Raw genomic sequence first — 21,901 nt, 5'->3', positions numbered from 1 at the left:
CAGCTCAAAGCTGCTCCTTTAACAGCTCCGTGGGGCTTTTGGGGATGGACTCCAAATCCCTGCACTTAGCACACTGAGTGGAACTTCCTAACATGGCCCTGCCCGTCTCTTCCCACATGCAAATACGTCTGCACATTCTGTTCCCTCTTCCCATACTCACAAAAATGTTTAAAAAATGTGTTAAAAATATATATAACATTTACCATTCAAATCCAGTTTTCTTTGTCTGGATTATTCCTACTTATCCTTCAAATTCAGCTCACGTGTGACCCCTTCTGAAAAAGCTTTTCTGAGTTCTCAGGCTGAGGTAGGTGCCCGTCTTTTGTGCTACCAATATGTTGGCTCTTATCACAGTGTACTCTGTGTTAGCTTATGTCTCTTTTTACAGACTCCCTAAGAGAATCTGTGTCTCATTTAATCTTGCATCCCCAAGGCTTCAGTGTATGGTTGTACAGGTTATGCACTGCACTAGGATGTCTGGTTAAGGGAGTGAGCAGGCAAAGAAGTCCATTAGCCAAATGTGCACTCTGGGACAGGGCTGTATCCAGGCCTTTTTCTATTCTGCACAGAGATGCCATCAGGGGGTCCTATGTATCCTCAGGTCTTGTTATGGAATAGTAGGTGCTCATTAAATGTTAAATTGAGTGCAGACAGGTGGAGGGATGTTTTAGGCAAAGGCACCAGAAGAAGACATGGTGGGTAAGCTGGAATAATGGGATGGTACTGGACGACTGGTTTAGAGGGTTTGGAGCCAGTTGGTAGAGAGTCTCTTATGTTGGGCTGGGGACCTAATTCTTAATCCAGTAGGCAATGAGGAAACTTCGAAAATTTTTGAGAGGACTGTGCCTTAGAATCACAAAATATTCAGGCTTGAAAATGAGACTCCAAGAAGTGAAGTGACTTGTTCAAGGTCACACGGAAAGCTCGTGGCTGAGCCCAGCCTTGAAGTGGCTTTTTGTGTCCCGGGCTCAGCGCTGGCTCATCTATACTGCTCTTTGGAGAAGCCTGCCTTCATGGAGGCAGAGCCCTCTCAGTCTCTGAGTCTGCCCAGCCTTCCCAACACACGCCCCTGGTGATGGAGGACAGGGGACAATGGCCCAGCTGGCTGGAGGCACGAAAGGAAGATGCAGCTGCGGTCAGCCTCCTGGTGCACCCTATCTGCCTTCGAGAAGGTGGGCAAATCACACGTTCACTTTCTGCTCTTTACACAAGGCAAGCGTTCTGGTTTTCTGAGCACCCCCAACACGCGCCACCTTTTTTTTTTTTTTTTTTTTTCATAAGAAGGACTTCCCTCCGTGTGATACTTTTGGTTGCTCTTCTTCAGGCCCTGGCTAATTTTTTCAGACTCTTTCAGAACCACCTTCTGCTCTGTAGCAAGTCTTAAGGAGCATGTATGGAGTTGGCTTCCCTGGAGTGTGGACCCTGATCCAGCCCGGGGACCTCCCCGAAGGCTGGCCTCCTGCGAGAATGCGCGGTGCTGTGTTTCACCCTGCAGGGACCACGTGTCTCATCTGCCATCTGTGCTGTTCGTGCTATGATCTTCTGTGACCCCTGACTCTCCTTCTGGCTTATTCCTCACGAGCCCCTTGTCCAGCTCTCCCCATCTGGTTTCTCAGTACCTCCTTTCTGGACTCTGAAGCAATGACTTTATCCTTTTCCTTTTTCAACTTCATTTCTCTAGCGTTTCAGAGAGATTGGACGTCTCAGCCTCTAGCACCAGTTATAAGAGCTCCGTCCTTTGGCGCACACAACAATGACATTGTCGTCACATATTTATTGAATGTGTGCTCTGCTTCAGACACTGCACTTGTTGCTTTTTAGCTCTCTTCATCCTCCTGGCAATGCCACAGCACAGAGCTATTATTAGCTCCATTTTACAGATGTGGAACATTGAGGCACACCAGATCAAGCAACTTGCCCAAAGCCACCCAGCTGAGTTGTGTAGGCAGGCAGGGGTCCAGAGGTTTGTGTTTCCATAGAGACACCTGGTGCTGCCTTGGCAAAAAAGCTAGCAGCAAAGTCACTAATTAAAGACGGACTTACACTCTGCACGAGCAGGTCCAGAGGCCACCAACCGTCACTCTCTGGCTGGATCTTCCCTAACCTGCTATGTCCCTAACAGTCTGAGAGAACAAAGCTTGCCCACATGGCCCACCTGTATGACGATAACTCCCATCCTCGACACCTGTGTCTAAAGCTTTCCATTCTATCGCAAGAGGCTCTTTTCATTGATCTGGCATCATGAGCTCTTTACAAAGGCATCATAATTTCCAGAGAGCAGTGACAAATTAAATTGACAAATAAGGGCAGTCCACAGCTTTACTAGAGATGAACTTAAGTGTAATTAACTATCATTAATTAACAGAACACTTTTTCTCCTTAAATATATAAGTGAGGCAGGCTCCACACTTAACCCGTCTGCCTTCACGACCCCCGAACAAGAAGGATAGAGGCTCTGTCATAAGCCCGTCCTAAGTGTTCCGAGTTGGGGCTGTCAGCATATGAAGATACTTGCCTACTGTTTCCTGTCCTCCTCTGCAGTTTGGTCCCCTAGGGGTCCACCCCATGGGTAACCTTTTCTGACTCTTGGGTAAAGATTGAGATTAAAAAAAAAAAAGAACCCCAAGCCTCTGATGCTTCAGAGCCCTGCAGCTGTCTCCCACCCCATCAAAGGGGTGACATTCTCTTTGGATTCTTCTTTTCTTCCAGTGGTCAGCTCCTAATTACCTGTGCCTCTGGAGCGGAGGCCTGGCTGTTTTGAGGTAGGGAGGCTCACTGGGGGGCCTGCTTCCCAGGGCCGAGGGTCTGGCCGGTGGCTTCACTCCCCGCTGGGCAAATTGTCTGAGCTTCTGATGATTTACCTCAAAGCTTCTCTTCACTGGGGTGGAAAATTGAGAGATGACCACATAACTGAGGACTATTTCTCTGTTACTCTTTCCTGAGACCCAACCTGGCTCAGCTCTCAGGGACAGCGAAGCATCCCCTGTCAGGCATATATGGTGTTATTAGGTCCTGGGTTCCCTCTTGGGATTTAGGTCTCTCACCCTATTATTCTGCTTCTGTGTCCCATTCCCTCCTCATTCCCCAAATTCCTGGACTCAATGCCCAGGAACAAAGCCAGAGGGTAAACACAGTTTCCTGTGGTGACATGGATAAGCAAGGGACAAACAGCTGCGGGCTGCCAGTGCCCGACACTCACCATGCTTTGTCCCTGGATCCCTTTGCAGAAAAGACCGTGTGCTGTTTGCTGCTGGAGGTAAGTAGATTGTCTTTGGGCGTTTTGAATGGCTTTGAGGTGCTGTTGGCAGGGTTCTGGCCGCTGAGACAGGCTTTGGTTTTCACCTGTCCTAATGCTGTCCTGGAACTGGACGGTGGAGATGCTGGAGAGGGAGAAGGTCTACACATTGAACCGTGTCTTCTCTCTACAGAGGAAGAAAGAATAGAACTCAGCACAGGCAAAGAGAAAAATGGTTACCTGGCCATGTCAGCACCCCTGAAGCCCCGTCCTGATGACGATTCGTCTTGACATCTGCTCCTATCTCCCCAACAAGCAGGGATTTCATTCTGAATTTCTTTATCAAATGGCACATGAGACTGATATACCAAGGTTCTCACAAGAGGCTTTTTTTATCCTTCTGCAAAACCACGTCCACAGGACGAGTGGAGGGTACACCAGCCGCCATCAGAACACAGTGGGATAAGCCCCAGACAGCACTCAGAGGCCACAGGTCCCTCGGGGCAGTGAGTAGAGCAGGACTCTCCAGAGAACAAATAGGAAATTCTTGAACATGACTCCCTCCCCTCTCCCAGCAGGAGCAGTAAGGTCCGAAGGACCAGAAGGGCTGAATAAAAGGGTCTTTGAGTGCCAGGGAGTGGCTCAGCATCTGCCCATGTGACACGGTGGCCTCTCCAGGGCTCACTGAGGTCCAGGGCCACTGCAGGAAGGCATCAGTGCTTGAGGGAGAAATCACAGATGTGCGCCCGGGTTTAGGTGGCCAGGCACAGCCTCTTGAGGTTCCATAGAAAACCCCAGAGCTCTGGATGGACATCCTCACTTGTTCTCACTCGGTTAGCCCCGGAGATCTTGACTCAATGGGCAGGATGAGGATGCTGACCAGGAAAACAGGTGCATGGAGTAAAGTTCTTAACTGTTATGGGCTAACAGATCTAATCCAAGCTAAGGACCCCCTCTCAAGAAAATGGCACATTTACACATGCGCAAAAACTTTGTATACAATTATAGGAAAGAACTCCGGATCCCCAAAAGATGAAGGCTCTGAAACCCTAAGTCCCCTCTGGCTTTCTGGTGCCTATGTCAGGGCTCCACATATAAGTTGGTGCTTCATTCGTGTGTTGAATAAATAAATGAAATTATAACATGTCTCCTGATGGCAGCACCTGGCTGGCTAGGTTGGTAGAACATATGACTCTTGATCTCAGGGTTGCAAGTTTGAGCCCCACATTGGGTGGAGAGATTACTTAAAAATAAAATCTTCAAAACAAAGTGTCCTGATGGGAAGAAGAAATCACAAATCTGGAAATCTGGGTTGAACGTGATAATGAACAAGGTAGAAGGCAGAGATGGCAGTCCACATTGTCCTTCCATCTCCAAGCTGGGTAATAAGCCTTTTCTCATTACTGAGACCTTTCTGGCAGTTATTCCAGGAGAAGACCTGGGAGAAGAAAGCCAGACCAACCTGACCATCAGGAATGGGACGCTGAGGGTCTCTCTGTGTTCCCTCAACCAATGGGCTGCCAGGCTGTCTCAAAACAGATTGACCCTAGTCCTCTGATGAAGTGGGAATTGGGGGGAAAGTGGATTTTTGGTGATCATCTGATTGTTGGGTCCTTTGGGCCTGACCAGTGTTCACGGTTTGCCTACACTGAATTACTTTACTGAGTAAGTTTTCTTCATTGAATCAGAGCCAACCTTGCATACATGCTCAACTCCCCCCCCCACCCCCCGCACCCCAGTCCCATGCCACTGCAAGTCTTAAAAACCAAGAGCCAATCCCAGGGTGTCTTCTTTGACGTCGTGGGAGAACTCTGGGCGGCGAGCCAGAGATCTAGTCTCTGACTCCAACCATACCACATTATTAAGCTTCTGGTCTGGACTTCACCACTTACACATTCTCAGTTTCCATGTCTTTATCTGTAAATGAAGTGGGTCCCTAGGTGGCCTCTAAGGTCTCTTTCCTCTCCATTACCATAAATACAAGACATACTTACACCAGTACCTTTTCTTCTCATCTCTCATGATTTCTGAATAGTAGAGCAATAATTACAGCTGAAGTATTGAAATATTTTACTCAGGCAGGACCTTCCTTGGAGGAATTAATTCATCCTTTGTGAAGTTGTACTGGCCTTTACAACCCTTGTGAGACAGGCAGGAAGCAGCGAGGCGTCTCCACCCTCCTCACGGCTGACTGGCCAAAGAAGACCCAGAAGGGCGAGGTGACTCGCCAAGGTCAGGGCCAATGGCTACACGAGCAATGGTCCTCTGTGCTGTGTGAAGGGGCCTAGCCAGTTCTCAGGAAGGCAGGAAATGGGGTGTACCGTGACCAAGATTTGAAGCCAGGAAACTAGGAAGTGCAGGACTTACAATCACGGAAGGTTAGGACTGGATCGAAAGTTCGTCCGATCTCTTTGCTAATGGGTGAGGTCGGAGAGGTTACCATCGGGAGCCCGCAGGGCACAGCAAGTTGGGGACAATGCCGAGACCAGAGCCAAGTCTTCTCCCTTCAAACCCGGAGCTCTGGCTGCCCTTGGGAAGCGTCTTGCTTAACAACTTCTTTTTTTGGCAGGGGTTTCCAAAACTAAAATATGACTTTGATTTTTACCACTACTGTTTGGGAATTTTCTTCATTTACTCACTTGCTTATCACTTGCTCGAGCTGACCTAGTGGGTAGGGGGAAAAGGATGTGCAGAAATACTCCTTAGCTCTGGTGGACAGCTAAGCTCTGATAACGAAGAGAAATTTTGTTTTTGCTGAACTAAGAGTTAAAAATAATACAAGTAAATGAAGAGAGACAAATACCATATGATTTCACTCATATGTGGAGTTTAGGAAACAAAACAGATGAGCAAAGAAAAAAGGAGACAAAGCAAAAAACAGACTCTTAACTACGGAAAACAAACTAATAGTTACCAGAGGTTGGGGGTGGGGGAGTGGGTGAAAGAGGTGATGAGGATTAAGGAGGGCACTTGTTGTAATGAGCACTGAGTAATGTATATAAGTGTTGAATCACTATATTGTACACCTGAAACTAACATAACACTGTATGTTAACTATATTGGAATTAAAATTTTAAGATGCTACTACTACTACTACTACTACTAACTACTACTACTATAAGCAAAGACCAATCACAAGGAAGGATGCCATTATGGACAAAATGAATGAGCCAGACCAGTGATTCTAAAATCACCTCCTCAGAGAATTCTGTATAGTGACCTGGCTAGCACATTCCACTGCTAAAATCACAGAGAAGATGAAATTAATGGATACACTTTTATCTTGGTTTTCTATTTTAGTTCCATAAATTTTTCTCAAATGACCAGCTGGAAGGACAAATTGTATATGAGAGAATACTCAACAAAACTTGAAGATAGCCCTTCACCCTTAATTTTTTTTCATGTGTGATTTTGTATTGTAATAAACAGATTAAAGCAGTATTTCCTGCTTGAACTGTTCCTTATTATTCATACTTAAGTAAATCTATCACTATTTCAAGGTATCCCACAAAGAGACCCAGACTTCTGTCCCCTGAGCTTCAAGAACAAGCTTGCCTGGGGCGCCTGGGTGGCTTAGTCGGTTAAGCGGCCGACTTTCGCTTGGGTCATGATCTCGCGGTTCGTGGGATCGAGCCCCGCAGCGGGCTCTGTGCTGACTGCCAGTTCAGAGCCTGGAGCCTGTTTCAGTCTGTGACTCCCTCTCTCTCTGACCCTCCCCTGCTCACGCTGTCTCTCTCTCTCTCTCTCCTAGAAATAAATAAAACATTAAAAAAAAAAAAAAAAAGAACAAGCTTGCCAGCCACTGGTGCAGGTGAGAAAGGCTGTACATGAATTTCAAGTGTGGAACTAGGGTCACCATGATCAGAGCGTCCCTTAGGAGGCGAGCTTCACACTTCACTCGCCAAAGCTTTTGAAAATGGGTAGAACTGATGTCCTGGGTAGCGCAGAGTGAGTAGATTTTTCAGAAAGATCCAATGCCTATTCAGTCTGTGTTTCTCTAGTCTGTGAAGACCCATGTGTAGATAACTTACATGGTTTTATCTTTGGTGGGCTGGTGACAGGAGAAGACAGCATCTTGGTTTCTTGTAAAAAGATATTGCTGTGCAGTGTCCCTGGGTAAAGTGTTCCAGATTCACCTTACCAGCATTCTGCTCCAAGTCCTCACCTACTCTGGGCTTACTTATTTTTTCTGTTTTGGTCAAGGGACAGCCTAATGGAGATCCTTATAATTATTCTAATTCCATTTGCCCTGCCCGGAAAGAGTTTATAAAACATTGTATTTTTTATTTGCTATTAAAATATTTTATAAACTTTTTTTTTTAATTAGAGAGATTGAGAGAGAGAGCAAGCAAGCACGTGAGCAGGGAGAGCGACAGAGAAGGAAAGAGATAGAATCCTAAGCAGGCTCTGCGCTTAGCCCAATGCAGGGCTTGATCCCATGACTCTGGGATCATGATCTGAGCCGAAAACAAGAGTCAGATGCTCAACTGACTGAGCCACCTAGGTGCCCCTAAATTATTTCATAGACTTAAAAAAATTTTTTTTAAAGAAAAAGAGGCCTTTTCTCTAATTTTTCTCATTCTTTGGTAATGTACATAGATGTATTAGCAAAATTGTAATTAATTGATATTTTGGAGTATTCTTTTTCAACAAACATTATTCTGTTTATTCATTACTAATTTCCATATACTGATCATTTTAAATGGTGAGGTAATATTCAATCATTGCTCTATATTACTTAGCTACTCTCTTACTAGCTATTTACTGTCTGGCTTTTTTTTTTAAAAAACAATTTATTTAAAAAGTGTGTTTTAGGATTATTTCTTTGAGGTATAGTTCCCAAAGTGAAAGATTAATAGTTTATAGCTCTTGCAACACATTTTCTTTCCAGAGAGAAAGACTAAACCAATCTGTTGTGCTAACGCTAATATGAGGTACCACTTACCTGCTAAAGTGGAAACAGAAAATCACTATGAGAACACCCCTGTAGTGTGTCAACTACATCAAGAACAACCTCAGTGACTGATCTTGGATCAGCAATCTCTGGTCTCACCTCTCTCTCCTCTGGCCAACATTACTAATAATTTACTAAGAATTTCCCATATACCACGCACTACCTTACAGCATTTAATTCTTACAGTACCCTAAAAGAGATATTATTATTTCCATTCTACAGATGAAAAAACTGAGGCTCAGAGACACGAGTTGTTCAAGGTTACAGGGCCTGTGGTCTGATCGCTACCACCTTGAAATCTTGGAAGATGCTGCAGTGGACAGGGAGAGCGTGGAGGAACTCTCAGGACACACCGTGCCCTCCCGCCCACTGCGTATGGGCACGTCAGCAGGGCACCCCCTCTCCCCCAGCAAAAGGAAAAGAGACACCTGTTAGGTCGCCCTCAGCAACCCCGCACCACAGCCTGTGACCTCAGCCTCAGGGTGTGTTGGGGACCCCAGGACCAAAGAAATGAAAACCCAAATCCTTTAACTTGTTTTGCACATCTACCACAAGAAGTCCAGACCATGGCCTCCGCAGCTGACCACCAGCTTCACCACACACGCCTTAACCATCCAGGTGCGGCTCCAGGGCACACAGCTGCGTGGGGGGCTCGCAGACACCGCCTCCCAGCATTCTGAAAATCCCTGGTAGGTGTGGGGAGCCTGGTGTCTCCACAGTCCTCTCCCTTCCTGCCCGCTGGCCAAATCCACCAGGTTTGCAGACAATTCTGTTTCAGTAAAAATTTGGACCTCCCCCCACCCCGTGCTTATTCACGGAGATATTTTCATACTCACAACATCAATATCCTGTGCTGAAAACGTCAGCCCAGATGCCTCACGAATGGCTGAGCCAGCCACCGACACCCGGTGCGGCTCCCTGTACCAGCCTTAGAAACTTGTCGGGAATTTTCCAATATGGTTTTTAGGGGACCAGTCCCCTCCCAACAGACCTTGAGCACCACCGTCACCTGTGGCTCGCCACGGTTGTGTAAACTCACTCAGGCTTAGGCTAGCACTGGGCTTTCTCATTTGACAGCGTACACTCTCTTTCAGTCCCCACCTCCCAGGGCAGGTACTTGGCAAATCATTAGCTGGGCTCTATTTTATCAATGGATTCTATCTGCATTCATAGCCGCAGTCAGGATGCCTTCCATAAAGGACAACTCTGAATTCGGGGGGGCCTTCTTCTAAGAGCGAACTGGAGCTGGAAGGCGAGGGGCAAGGCAGAGGCCTCGGCATGGGGGAAACCACATAGGAACTGTGCTAGTTGTATCCTGCGGCCACTCAGTGAGGCAGCTGGTCCCCAGTTCACAGCTGTGGACACTGAGGCCGACTGCGTTTAAGAAGCTCTGAAGTCACAAGGCTATTAAGTGGAAGCGTGGGGGCTAGAATCTGAGCTTGTGGTCTCATTTGCCACAATTGTACTTAGACACTAAATATAGTGTCATGGTGGTTAGAGGAGGCATATTGAATCAGCCTTCCTCAGCAGGGGAGGAAATGAAGACACAGCAAAGTCAAGTGACTGTGGCAGGCAGAGCCGTGCCAAGCAGTTCCTATGCCAGCAGTGCTGTGAGCTCCTCTGGAGTGCCTACTCCTCCTCAGGCCAGAGTACCTACCTCTTTAAAAGACTCAGGGCCTGAGTGGCTGGGGAAGAGCTCCTTAAGGCATGGGTGCCTGCCCCCAATTAGCTTATACTAGGTCTTTACCTCCTACGCGCTGTCAGGTAACAGGCACCGTCTGGAGCACTTTGACAAATGCCACTGTGGGCTGGTGGCTTGTGCCAGCTCGGTGCTCAAATCGCTTCAGGCTCCGCGTTGGTTTCTCAGTCATCGGGTCACCCTGTGCCCATTCATTCAGGAAGAGAGACAGCATTCTTGAGTGCCTATGTGTCAGGCACCTTGCAAGTTCCTTTTACCCTTTCCAGCTCTTGTCATCTACCCAGCAGCCTTGCAAAGTGGATGCTGTTTGCCTTCTTGTTATAGATGGGGAAATTAAAACTTAGCAAGATGATGAAATTTGGAGAGAGCCCAGGTCTGGCCGGCCCAAGCCAGTGCTCTTCCCATCATGCCACCCTGCTCGGATATCCTCTCCCTGTACACCTTCAGCAACACAGGTTCTGCCACGATTCTTGACAAAGCATTTCCCCAATTTCAGAGCTGGCAGAGACACAACCCTGAACTTGTACAACTTGAGAGTCTCTTCATGTCCCCGCCTAGAAGCATTTCCCCCATACCTGTTCTTTTGTTGGTTATTTATACCTACGAAGGTGCAAATTTCTGGCATCATCCCCTGCTGGGCACGATGCGGGGAGTCCCAGGGACTTTCCAGGGCCCTGAAATATTTCCATCAGCCCTCAGGGATGAGCCCCCAACCCTTACTCAGCACCGAACCTAGTTTGAAGAAAAAAACCACAGCAAATATAGACCTTGGGGGAAAGAAGCACATGTACACACACTGCTGGGGTACTTTCAAGGGATGACATTTCTCCGGAGACCAACCTGGTGATAATGACAAGAACTAAAAAGGAATTCACAGCCTTTGATCTGGTAATCTGATAGTTGTAGTCTGGAAAGTAGACCTCAAGGAAATAATCCCCCGCCCCCAAAAAGTTCAAAGGTATTCTCAGTGACGCTGTTTACAATAGTAAAAAATGTCACAATTGACCTGAATGATCTAAAATAAAACCATTGAAGATGACAGGAAGGAGGGTTATTTCTAGCTAAGGAAAGGTGTACATGAGATGGTATGCCCAAATCCACAAGGAAATTACAAATATCACAAATAATATGCAAACGCTCATTATTACTTTATAAAAACAAATAAACAAAAAGGGACACATATATATATGAATACGTGATGTAGACAGATACATGAGAAAAGAAGGGAAGGATGTGGAGTAGACTGCTTAATAGGCTCTGTTTTGTTAAGGTTCTTTAAGTCCACATAAGAAAAAAGATAAAACAAGCAAACAGCAACTACAACAGCACTAACACATCCTCAACCAGAGAAGGCAAAGGAGAGAACACAGATACAGAGGTGCAGATACAAAGGTAGGAAGGGGTAAAAGGTGTTCAAGTCAACATTCATTCATTCATTCATTCATTCATTCATATTTAAAGCATTTCCTTGACACATAACTGTGTGCCAGGCACTGGGATATGATGGTGGAGATAAGATAAGACACTGTCATGGCCAGAGGGTTCCCTCTTCGTGGGACGCACTTTCCAGATCCCAGGCTGGCCACTACTTCGGCACCTTGGGTGGTGGAGGAAGGCCTTCCTCAGAGGCAGGCTGCTGCCTGAAGGGCCTGAGTTTGATTTTGGCTCAGGTCACGATCCAAGAGTCATGGGATCGAGCCCTGCATTGGGCTCCACTCTGAGTGTGCTTGAGATTTTCTCTTTCTCCCTCTCCATCCCCTCCCCTGCTCGTGTGCATGCTCTCTCTAAAATAAAATAAAATTAAAAAAAAAAAATATCAGGCCTTTGATCATCCTAGCTGTTCCCATGTGCCCAGAGCCAACGTGATAGCAGAGGGGGTGAGAAGGAACCCTCCCCCCTCCGGCTGGTATTAACTTCTCCATTAGAGCGACTGCTTCCCATAAACACCCAACATACCCACCGCACACGCCACATGGGTTCAAACGCAGGAACCGCCGAAGCTTAGATGTAAGCTGGTGGCTTCCAGCTTCAGTATACATTGTTGGATTCTACTTCAAGATGGCACAGCTGACATCCTCCCCACCCTGGGGGCACCAGAGGGACAGGTGAGACAGGCGGCTGGAAGTTGGGCGGAGCAGGAGGCATAGGCTGGTGTGTCTTTGGGGAGAGGATACACAAACAGGGATTTCCAATGTCTAAAGCACCTGAATGGCTGGACCGAATCTTCCCAATACTGTCTTGAGGCAACACCAGGAGTTTTCCCCAGATGCCTTGGGCTAAGCATATAAAAAAAATCCTGTCCATAACCGCAAGCCAGGGAGGGAAGATCCTGAAGCACAAGGCAGAACAAGTGTTTGGGCCGAACCTACATCTCAGAGACCACCTGGTGCTGTGGAGGGCTCTTCACTCTTGGGACAGCAGGGCAAGGGACCCCAAATCTGTACTTTTTAAAAGGTCCTGAGGGGATTCTCATGCTCTGGGCCAGCTTTGGAAGTCACAGGAAGTGCGGACCAAACACCGCTGTCTTTGGAATCAGAGACATCTGGGCTCCAATCCCAGCTCTGTCACTCATTAGCTCTGTGACTAGGCAGATAAAATAACCCCGTGAACCCCAGTGTCCTTCCCTTTAAATAGGGGGACAGCAATGTCCACATTATTGGGTTATGAGGGGGCAGGTGCTCCCCTAGTACACTGAAGCCCCCTATCTGCACAACATCACATGTCATCACCGGTTTACCGGCCTGGGCATCCTATCATTGGACACACCTCGAGGGCAGGTGTCTTATTTATTCACTCTTGTCCCTGGCATTTAGCCCTGGGTCTCTCCCTAACAGGCACCTGCTGTGTTCAGGGTTGAAGAAATGAGTGTTGTGAGGCTTGGTGGCAACACAGAGGGCAGTTACCACAGCACCAACTCACTTATTAGAAGTTCCCCACATACATGAAAATGTAGATTTCTTAAAAAATGCAAGTAGTGGTTTTACTAAGTGGGTAGTTCTCTGCCTTCTCCCTGCCCCTGAATTAAAACCATTCCATTTACAAGAATCCTACAGGAGCACACTGTTCAAAATACAGGGGCTGAGAGAGGAGAGGCCACGACTGCTTGGTTTCTATCTGTCCTGACTTCCAATTTCGAGTGCAGGGCCACAGCCTCCCACAATAGAAGGTGCAAAGCCTCCACTCCCTGCTAAGTTCACAGCGTCACTCAGAACCACTCACCCCACAGGCTGTCGGGGTCCCACAGCAGCCACTAATAACGGAACCATTTCTGTTCTCCTTGGAGTGGCAGTTGGCAGTGGCAAACAGGAAGTTGTCTTGAAATAGGGTGTGGCTGTACCCTGTCAATATGTGAGTACAGAGACACATTTTTTCCCCCTTTCTCCCCAGCCCCCTTCTGTTTCCCTCTGCCTCCTTCTTTAGGAGCTAAAGGTCTGAATTATTTCGGGGAAAACAAAGCCTTTTCCATGATTTAAGATCAACCATCACCACCGTACAAACAAAGATCTAGGGCAGAGAGGAGTCAAACATATAGGGAAGAGTCTGTTTTCCTACCGTCAGTCACTCACTTGGGGCACTGAGTTGGGAACTGTGGGCGTGAGCGTGTGCGGCCCCCCCCCCCGATTTCTCCGTGGGCACACAGGAAACAAAACCCGAGCTAGAAACCAGGCCAGGTACCGTGCCAATCACCTGAGTGAGCCAGCCAGTCTGCCCTGCAGGGGTGTGTGTGTGGGGGGGTGCCAGCCACCGACCTTCACCCAGGGCCCACCATGTGCACACACAGGACCGAGGACCACCCGCAAGTAGGAAACAAGGAAAATCACAGGTCGCGAGTGTCAAGCAATTTTAGAAGTTTGAGCGCAAGAGACCTGAAATATTTCTCAACACAAATCACAACATAACAAGGACAGAAATAATTGCTGAGTAGATATGCGCATAAAGTGTCGTTGGTGCTGCACATAAATGCAGAGAAGTGGGGAGGGGGGCGACGGGCTGGTGAGGTTCCCGGCGCTAGGAGAGGTATGTGCTACAAAAATTTCCACTGCGCTCCTACCAGGGCTGCGAGGCTTACGCCTGCAGAAGGGCTGTCCAAAATAGACTGGTCCCCAACCCAGCCTCCTACTCCTGACCTCTTTCTGAGGTGGCTCCTCTCCCCACTGCACACCTCAGCCCTGTCTCGGCTCCAGCACCAGCCCACAGCCCCACAGTGCTGTCTACGCTACACCTCGAGTTTGCTAAATGGATGGTGGGTTGACAGCACGCTCCGTCAGCCAGGTTCTCTCTTCCGTGACCTGGGCCCAGCCCCATGCCATCCAGTGTGGCCAACGTGCCCTGCGCTCACACTTACACATCCCGGGAGACAGCCTTGCCGTTTGGGTAAGGAGGCTGAGCCAGTGACACGCTGGGCAACGCGACTCGTGGGAGCCGTTTCCTGGCTCCTGGCTGAGGGCCCTGGCCAGTCAGAACGCACCACTTCCCCTTTAAGAGAGCACGCCCAGATGCGATTAGGGAAAGGCAGAAAGAAAAGCCCGGAACAGTCAGGGCTGTATCCTGAATTTGGCAGATGAACTTGGGTTTTCCTGAACTGCACACACACGAGGTGTGGTCAGACGCAGTGGACTCCTCCGAGGCTGATTTGAGCAGAGTCCGGGTTTAGGAAGGGCTGGGGGGTCTTGCTGCAGTCCCCGGGCTCGATGGCCACATGCTCCTGGAGCCCCTGTCCCCTTGGGCCTGGCCCAGCCGCGTGCAGGAGCTCAGGCCTCTCGGCTCCTCCTTCCCCCTGGGCCCATCCGGCCAGATGGGCAGAGTCCACGGCAATGCCTGGCCCTCTGCTTTGGAGAGACAGCATTATAAAGGTTGAACTCTTGTGGGACATTTTAACTACTAATCCTAGCAGGGAGTTTTCATTCATTTGGGATATTTATAAAGTTGATTCCTTGGGGTGCCTGGGTGGCTCAGTCAGTTAAGTGGCCAACTTCGGCTCAGGTCATAATCTTGCAGTCTGTGAGTTCTAGTCCCGTGTCAGGCTCTGTGCTGCCAGGCAGAGCCTGGAGCCTGCTTCCAATTTTGTGTCTCCCTCTCTCTCTCTGCTCCTCCCCTGCTTGCTGTCTGTCTCTCTCTCTCTCAAAAATAAAAAACAGTAAACAATTTTTAGAAAGTTGATCCCTTGATTTTGGCAAGGAGATTGGGAGAGAGGGATGGTTTCCGAAAATACCCCAATGGTTCACAAAAGGCCACATGGTGTATTTCATAGGAAATATCCAGAGTAGGTAAATTCATACAGACAGAAAGCAGGTCAGTGATTGCCAGGGGCTGGGGAAGAAGGCAGTGAGGAATGATGGCTTAACGGTTATAAGGTCTCTTTTGGGGTTGATGAAAATGTTTTAAAACTAGGTGGAGGTGATAATTACCCAGCGCTGGGAATGGACTCAGTGCCACTGAGTTGTATGCTTTCAAATGATTAATTTTGTGGGGTGCCTGGGTGGCTCAGTCAGTTACAGGTCTGACTCTTGATTTCTGCTCAGGTAGTGATCTCACAGTTTGTGAGATCGAGGCCTGCGTCGGGCTCTGCACTGAGCATGGAGCCTGCTTGGGATTCTGTCTCTACTTCTCCTTCTGCTCCTCCTCAATTCATGCTCTCTCTCTTTCCCAAAATTAAGAAGTAAAACATATAAAATGATTAATTTTGTTATGCGAATTTCACCTCAATAAAAAAAAAAAAATAAACCCAACCTAGTGGCAGAGTGGGTTTTGGGCAACTTCATCTTCTACTGAGATCTCTCCCATGTTTCATCCAACATTTCTTTGCAAAACTTGGCTACTACCTGATAAACCTTAAGTCAGTCCTGCCTAAGGAATATATGCTGTCCACTAAGGAAAAATGAAAACAGACTTTTAAGAGACAAAAAAAAAAAAAAAGCCTTACGAGGGTCAGAGATATGGCTTTTATGGAGAACTTCAGACCATGGGGAGATGGAATCATCTCAAGCCACACCACATATGCTGGGCAGGGCCTACCTGTCTTTATAAAACCATCCCATCGTGGGACCATCTCTTTGGAAACTGAAGAGCATTAGAAAGAGGGAGACGGAGTCTCCCTGAAAGAATAATTCAAGAGAACATGACTTTGGGCTTCTGGGTTCTTGGCTTCCTTTCCCCTCCTGTAAAGAGTTTCTTCCCAGAATGAAGGAGAATTAATCCATTTTTGACTGGGAGGCGGCCGTGCTGGATGACAAAGTAGCACTGGTTTCCACAGTTCCATTTCTTTGGAAGGGGTCTGGGAGGAATGAGGGGCGTGACCCGACCACCTGCTGGAGCCAGCTTTACTGGAGGGAGCATCAAGTCCCCCTTTCCCCATCACTTGCAGCTTTGGCTGGGGACAGTCTGCTTGTGAGCCTTATCCTCCAGACCCGAGGCCAGTGGGTCAAGGGCTCATGGGTACACTTACCCTGCTCAGGGGACTGTCAGGAGGAGGCCTCCTGGATGTTGCAATGTTGCACGGATGAAAGGGCAGGCTCCATGGCCCGCGAGACACAGTCATTCCAGAGACTAATGTCAACAGCTTTCCTGGTCTCTACTGAGCTCCAGGATGACCTGGAGGACAGAGATGTGAACAGCTTCCATGGGCCAACTTCAGAGCCCTTGGATCCTTCTGGAGGACCTTTCCCTGACCCTTTCACCCTGTTCTCTCCTGTCACCTCAGGTTCCCAGTAATAAGTTGGTGGATGAAATTCTCAGCAAACAGGTGGTTTAAGATAAAAAGATGCAATATTTTACTACTGTTCTAGCATCTGAGGAATAGGAAATTTAGAACCTTAATTCTAAATACAGAAACAGGCAGGTTCAACCCAGTTAAAAAATGGACAAAAGACTTGAACATTTCTTCAAAGAAGGTATACATGATGAAACAAACACATGAAGAGATGCTCAACATTGTTAGTTATTAGGGAACAAATCAAAACCATAATGAGCTACAACTCCACACCCACTAGACTGGCTATGTATAGAAAAATAACCCAAAACAACCAAAAACATAAAATAACAAGTGTTGGCAAGGATGTGGAGAAACTGGAACCGTTAGGCATTATCAGTGGGAATGTAAAATGGCACAGCCTCTATGGGAAACAGTATGGTAGTGCCTTAAAAAATTAAACATAGAATTACCATACAATCCACAATTCTATTCCTAAGGTAAATACCCCAAAAGAACTGAAAACACGTTCTCAAATCCTTATATACAAATGTTCATAGCATCACTATAAACAATCTGCTTCAGGATAACTCAAGAGTTTCCTTAAAAACCCTTCTTGGGGGGTGCCTGGGTGGCTCAGTTGGTTGGGTGACCGACTCTTGATTTTGGCTCAGGTCATGATCTCACGGTTCATGAAATCAACATGGGGCCTGCTTGGGATTTTCTCTCTCCCATTCTCTCTGCCTCTCTTTCTCTCTCTCAAAATATGCAAATACTTAAAAAACAAACAAAGCCTTTCTTGGTATCACTTAAAGCAGGTAATTTTTTAAGTTACAGTAGTTAAGCTGGCCAGTAGGAATCAGCTCACAGGCACTCTAAGATAGTACTTCTCAAACAAGGCCAACTCAGGTCTATGAAGAAGTGTGATTGTTTTAAATAATGTCACACACACACACATCCCAGGTACTGAGGAACAGTCCCCTCTGCCAGCCCCTTGTCTCTGATATAACGGTCATTTCCTTCAGAGAGATCACCATTCCCGTGATGGAATCATCATCACTACCAAAGGCACCCAGGTCTTAGACCTTGAGGTTGGGACAGAGTAACAGACTCCCAACAGGCCACAAGAAGCCCCACACTCCCCTAATCCCTGCGGGCCCATTTCTGGGGTTGTTGTGGCCTCCTCAGCATTCTGGCCATGGGGCCACCCAGTCTTGCTTTTCCCCTGCAGGTCCCAGTGCCAATGGGACCTTCCAGGCACGCACCAGGTGAGGCAGCACGGTGGTTGCATGGCTGTTGGAGTGTCCTCCCCTTACTTGAGTTGCTTTGCAATGCCCACACGAATCCCTTTTCTTCTCTATGAGGGTCATCTTGAACCAGTCTCATTTCCCTTGTGTGGGACATCTTGCCAAATATTTGCTCCTTGAAATCTTTCTCCAGGCTAAACACCCGAACGTCTTTTTAAACCCTCACATAACATCATTTTCACTATTCTTTTCCCTGTGTCCTCTTTGGCTCTACTGTCTGTGCTTCATAGACTGTGGAACTCGGGTGAGAGAACATTACAGATGGGGTCTGAGTAGCTCCTGGCTGTCTATCCTGGACATTGTCCTCCTAGTAATGTAGCCAGAGATCCAACCTAGATTTTTATTTATTTATTTATTTTGAGCGAGATAGAGAGAATGAGAGTGTATGAATAAAGAAGGGGCAAAGAGAGAGGAAGAGATAAGAGAATCCTAAGTATTCTGACATTGACAGTGCAAAGCCCAATGCAGAGCTTAATCTCATGAACTGTGAGATCATGACCTGCGCCGAAATCAAGAGTCGAATCCTCAACAGACTGAGCCACCCAGGTGTCTCGCCCCCAGTCTAGATTTTTTATTTTTGATAATTGTATCACCCCTAAGTCTTATTTCGCACATTTTTCTGCCAAGCCGCAGATCCAGAGGTGTCCTTTAAAAGTGTCATCTGGTTGGATTTAGTCTACTGCTCTACCCGTTAATGTATCCATTCACCCGCCCAAATCTGGCACCTGAAAACTTGATAGGTCTGCCACCAATACCATTCTTCTTCCAAACGCTTGCTTACAATGTGGAAAAAGACACAGCCAAGTGTGCAAGTTGATACATGCCCCAGCATGACAGTGACCTGTGAACAGCGCTCTTGACCATTCAGGGCAGGTGTGTGTCACTGAGCCCACACTTCTTCATCTTCCCTAGTAAGGATCTCAGGGACAACCGGTAAGTGGGGCTAACAATAGCCGTCTCCTTACCAGCAGTGGTAAAGCTTAAGCGTAAAGGTCTTAGAGCAATGCGTTACACTCAGTGAGCAATCAAATGTGGATTTTATAACTGACAAGACACAATTTAAAAAAAAACCACACGCCTGGTTTTCCAATTTGCAAACTACCTCCTTACTGGCAACCAAATATAGACAGTAGGTAGCTGAAATCAATAGAAGGAGCACCGGCGTCCAGGAGCTGAAGTCTCAAACCCGGGCTCTCCTTCCAGAATTTTCATGCTCTGGGGTTAACAATATCTGCCCCTCCAGGGCTATAAGGAGGAGCCAATGAGATCAGGCATGTAAAAGAGGTTTAAAAGTTGAGTCAGGCTAGGTGAACATAAAAGAACAGTTTTATGATTATTACCGTTATAAATAACCCAGATCCCACCTCCGCTGGCAGTCGGGCTGCCAGAGGCAGGCCTGTCAGCACGGAGCAGCTGATTCCTGACCTCCTCTCCCAGCAGCTATCACCTTCTCTTTTGTCTCAGACCAAAATTGAGGCTGGCTCATGAAGGGCAATGGATCCTTCCACTAGCTTCCAGGAACACACTGTCTCTCCATGGTCCCCTCATGGAGACCAGAACCTGAGTCACCTGCAGCAGGAACCCGGCAGGTGCAGAAAGGCTGGGATCCCTGTGGCTTGGACACAACTCATCCTTGGGCTTCCATCCTGAATGGCAGTTTTTAAGAACACCAGGCTTCAGTGTCTGCCATTCTCAAGATGGGCTCCTAGAAACCTTGCCCTGGTCTTGGCTGAGGGTGGTTGCTTCCTTGGGGAACAAACATTCTTTACTAGAAAAGATCTTGGGGGAAAATTCTTGCAAATGGCTATCAGAGGCCAACCTGCTGGCCCCTGGCATCTCTGGGTTAAAGATGTCCTATATAGGACATATATAAAGATGTCCTATATAGGACATATAGCAAAGAAGAAGGGAGGGAGATCAATGGCTAAAAGAGCAGCCATTGAAATGGGAGATAACTGGCTAATTTCTCCTCTCTTAGTCCAGGGAAGGCTGGTTTCCCAGCTTCTAGAGGGAATGAACACTGAGGGCAGATTTAAATATATATACATAGTTGTTGGCAGGACACGGAGAAGATCATGCCAGTGAATCTATTCACAGATCAGGGAGTTTGCCCAGAAAGGCACCAGGAGGAAGAGGCCCAGAAGGGAAGGTAACACTTTCCATCAGATGACTTCTGGGGCCCCCTGGTCTGCGAGCTACATTTGTTCAACCCACCCCTCCAACAGCCTTCCTCAAGACGGTGGGCTGCTGAAGTCATCTAAAAATCATCACAGGACACGTGAAAGCTAACTCGGACTTTTCACAGCCACTGGTGACTTTATCTTGTGACTTGGAACATACTTTGTCTTTTTCTCGTTGTGCTCCCTTTGACTATGAACCCGCACAGAAAGATGGTGCCTGATTCCATACACTCTCAAGTGCAGAAACAAGTCACAGATGAACCTCTACATCATGGCAGTTCCAACGCTGCTAATGAATGGGGCTGAGGTGGGAACATGCTTAGTTGTCTGGCTGAATTATGTTGCCCGCAAATTCATACACTTAAGTCCCAATTGCCAATATGTCAGAATGTAACTGTCTTGCAGATAAGGCCTTTAAAGAGGTGATTAAGTTCAAATGAGGCCCAGTGAGGGTGGGCCCTGATCCAATACGACTAGAGTCCTTTCATAAGAAGAGGAAGAGACACTAGGTGTGTGCATGCACAGGGTAGGAGTGGGGGGGAACAACCTGATGAGGGGACAGCAAGAAGACGGCCATCTATAAGCTAAGAAGGGAGGCCTCAGGGGCGCCTGGGTGGCTTAGTCGGTTAAGCGTCCGACTTTCGCTTAGGTCACGATCTTGCAGTTCGTGGGTTCGAGCCCCGCGTCGGGCTCTGTGCTGACTGCCAGCTCGGAGCCTGGAGCCTGTTTCAGTCTGTGACTCCCTCTCTCTCTGACCCTCCCCTGCTCATGCTGTCTCTCTCTCTCTCTCTCCTAGAAATAAATAAAACATTAAAAAAAAAAAAAAAAGAAGGGAGGCCTCAGGAGAAAACCCAACATGGCTGGCACCTTGATCTTGGGACTTCTAACCTCCACAGCTGTGAGAAGTTAAATTTCTGTAGTTCAAGCCTCCCAGTCTGTCGTATTTTGTTATGACAGCCCTAGCAAATTAATACAGTTGATTTACCTAAAAGCCCTTCCTGTTCACCAGATTGGAGAGAAAAAGTATCGTAAGGAGGACAGGGGAAAAGGGACTCCTAACCTCTGACATGCTGTAGATCAAATATATCTCCCTCCTTAGTATGGGATGTGCCACTTCGATAGCAAACTGTAGCAAGGTCAAAGTGGGGGGTAACCTACTGCTCCATGACAACTGGCAAATCCTGCCTGCCTTGGTGGCCTAAGGCTGAGGTAGTCAACAGGTGCACAAGGGGCTGGTCTGAAACGGGGTGACTACGCCACAGCCGAGGAGTAACCAACTCCTTCCACTGGCTTACTTTCTTGTTTGGCCTCTTACTTTTGGGGGTTCTGCATAATCTATATGTTATTGCCCTTGTTCCAGAAAAGCTTAAAACCTTGGCGATGAGTGGGCTAACAGCAGAGTGAGGTAGCCACCAGAGTGTGGAGAGCCACCAAACTCTCACAGGTTTGGCAAACCAACTCAGACCAGCTGGCCCAATGCTGCCCACCCAGTATCCAAGTTTCACCTGGGTGCCTTGGCCCTCCAGCAGACTCCAGGCCCCTGCCACCCCTGGACTTCCTGCTGAGTGTGGGGCCCAGCAGAACCACTCCCTGGAGGCCAGGAGAGAAGATGGATCCACAAACACTAACTACTGCTAAGGGGCCCAGACACAGATCAATTATCAATCCAACCACAGCTCTCTCCAGACTGGCAGACGGAACCAAAGCAAGGAAGGAGGGTGGGTGTTGGAAAGGTGTTGGGGGCAGATGTCTGGAGGGCCTGGGAGGGGCGACACAGTCAAGGGGGCTGGCAAGTTAACTGTGCCTTTATTTTCTCCAGGATCCCAAGGTGGGCGGGT

The 21,901-nt window shown here is 47.8% G+C and overlaps 1 protein-coding gene across 11 annotated transcripts in view; it reads right to left on the bottom strand.

Annotated features, from left to right (window-relative positions):
• Window positions 1-21,901, bottom strand: part of ATXN7L1 (ataxin 7 like 1) — a 248,855-nt gene that overhangs the window by 51,024 nt on the left and 175,930 nt on the right. For 9 of the 11 annotated variants that reach the window (XM_077746937.1, XM_077746938.1, XM_077746943.1 and 6 more), the window contains one exon: window positions 3,200-3,422. In XM_077746937.1, the coding sequence (XP_077603063.1) occupies window positions 3,200-3,422 (223 nt within the window). Of the gene's footprint in view, window positions 1-3,199; window positions 3,423-13,107; window positions 13,169-14,233; window positions 14,281-21,901 lie in introns of those variants that run through there. The other 2 variants (XM_077746947.1, XM_077746945.1) reach the window with 2 other exon arrangements.

This window comes from Crocuta crocuta, unplaced genomic scaffold (genome assembly GCF_008692635.1).
Source record: "Crocuta crocuta isolate KB4526 unplaced genomic scaffold, BGI_CrCroc_1.0 scaffold396, whole genome shotgun sequence".
Classification (NCBI taxonomy): Eukaryota; Metazoa; Chordata; class Mammalia; order Carnivora; family Hyaenidae; genus Crocuta; species Crocuta crocuta.
This window is presented reverse-complemented; position numbering and strand designations above follow the sequence as displayed.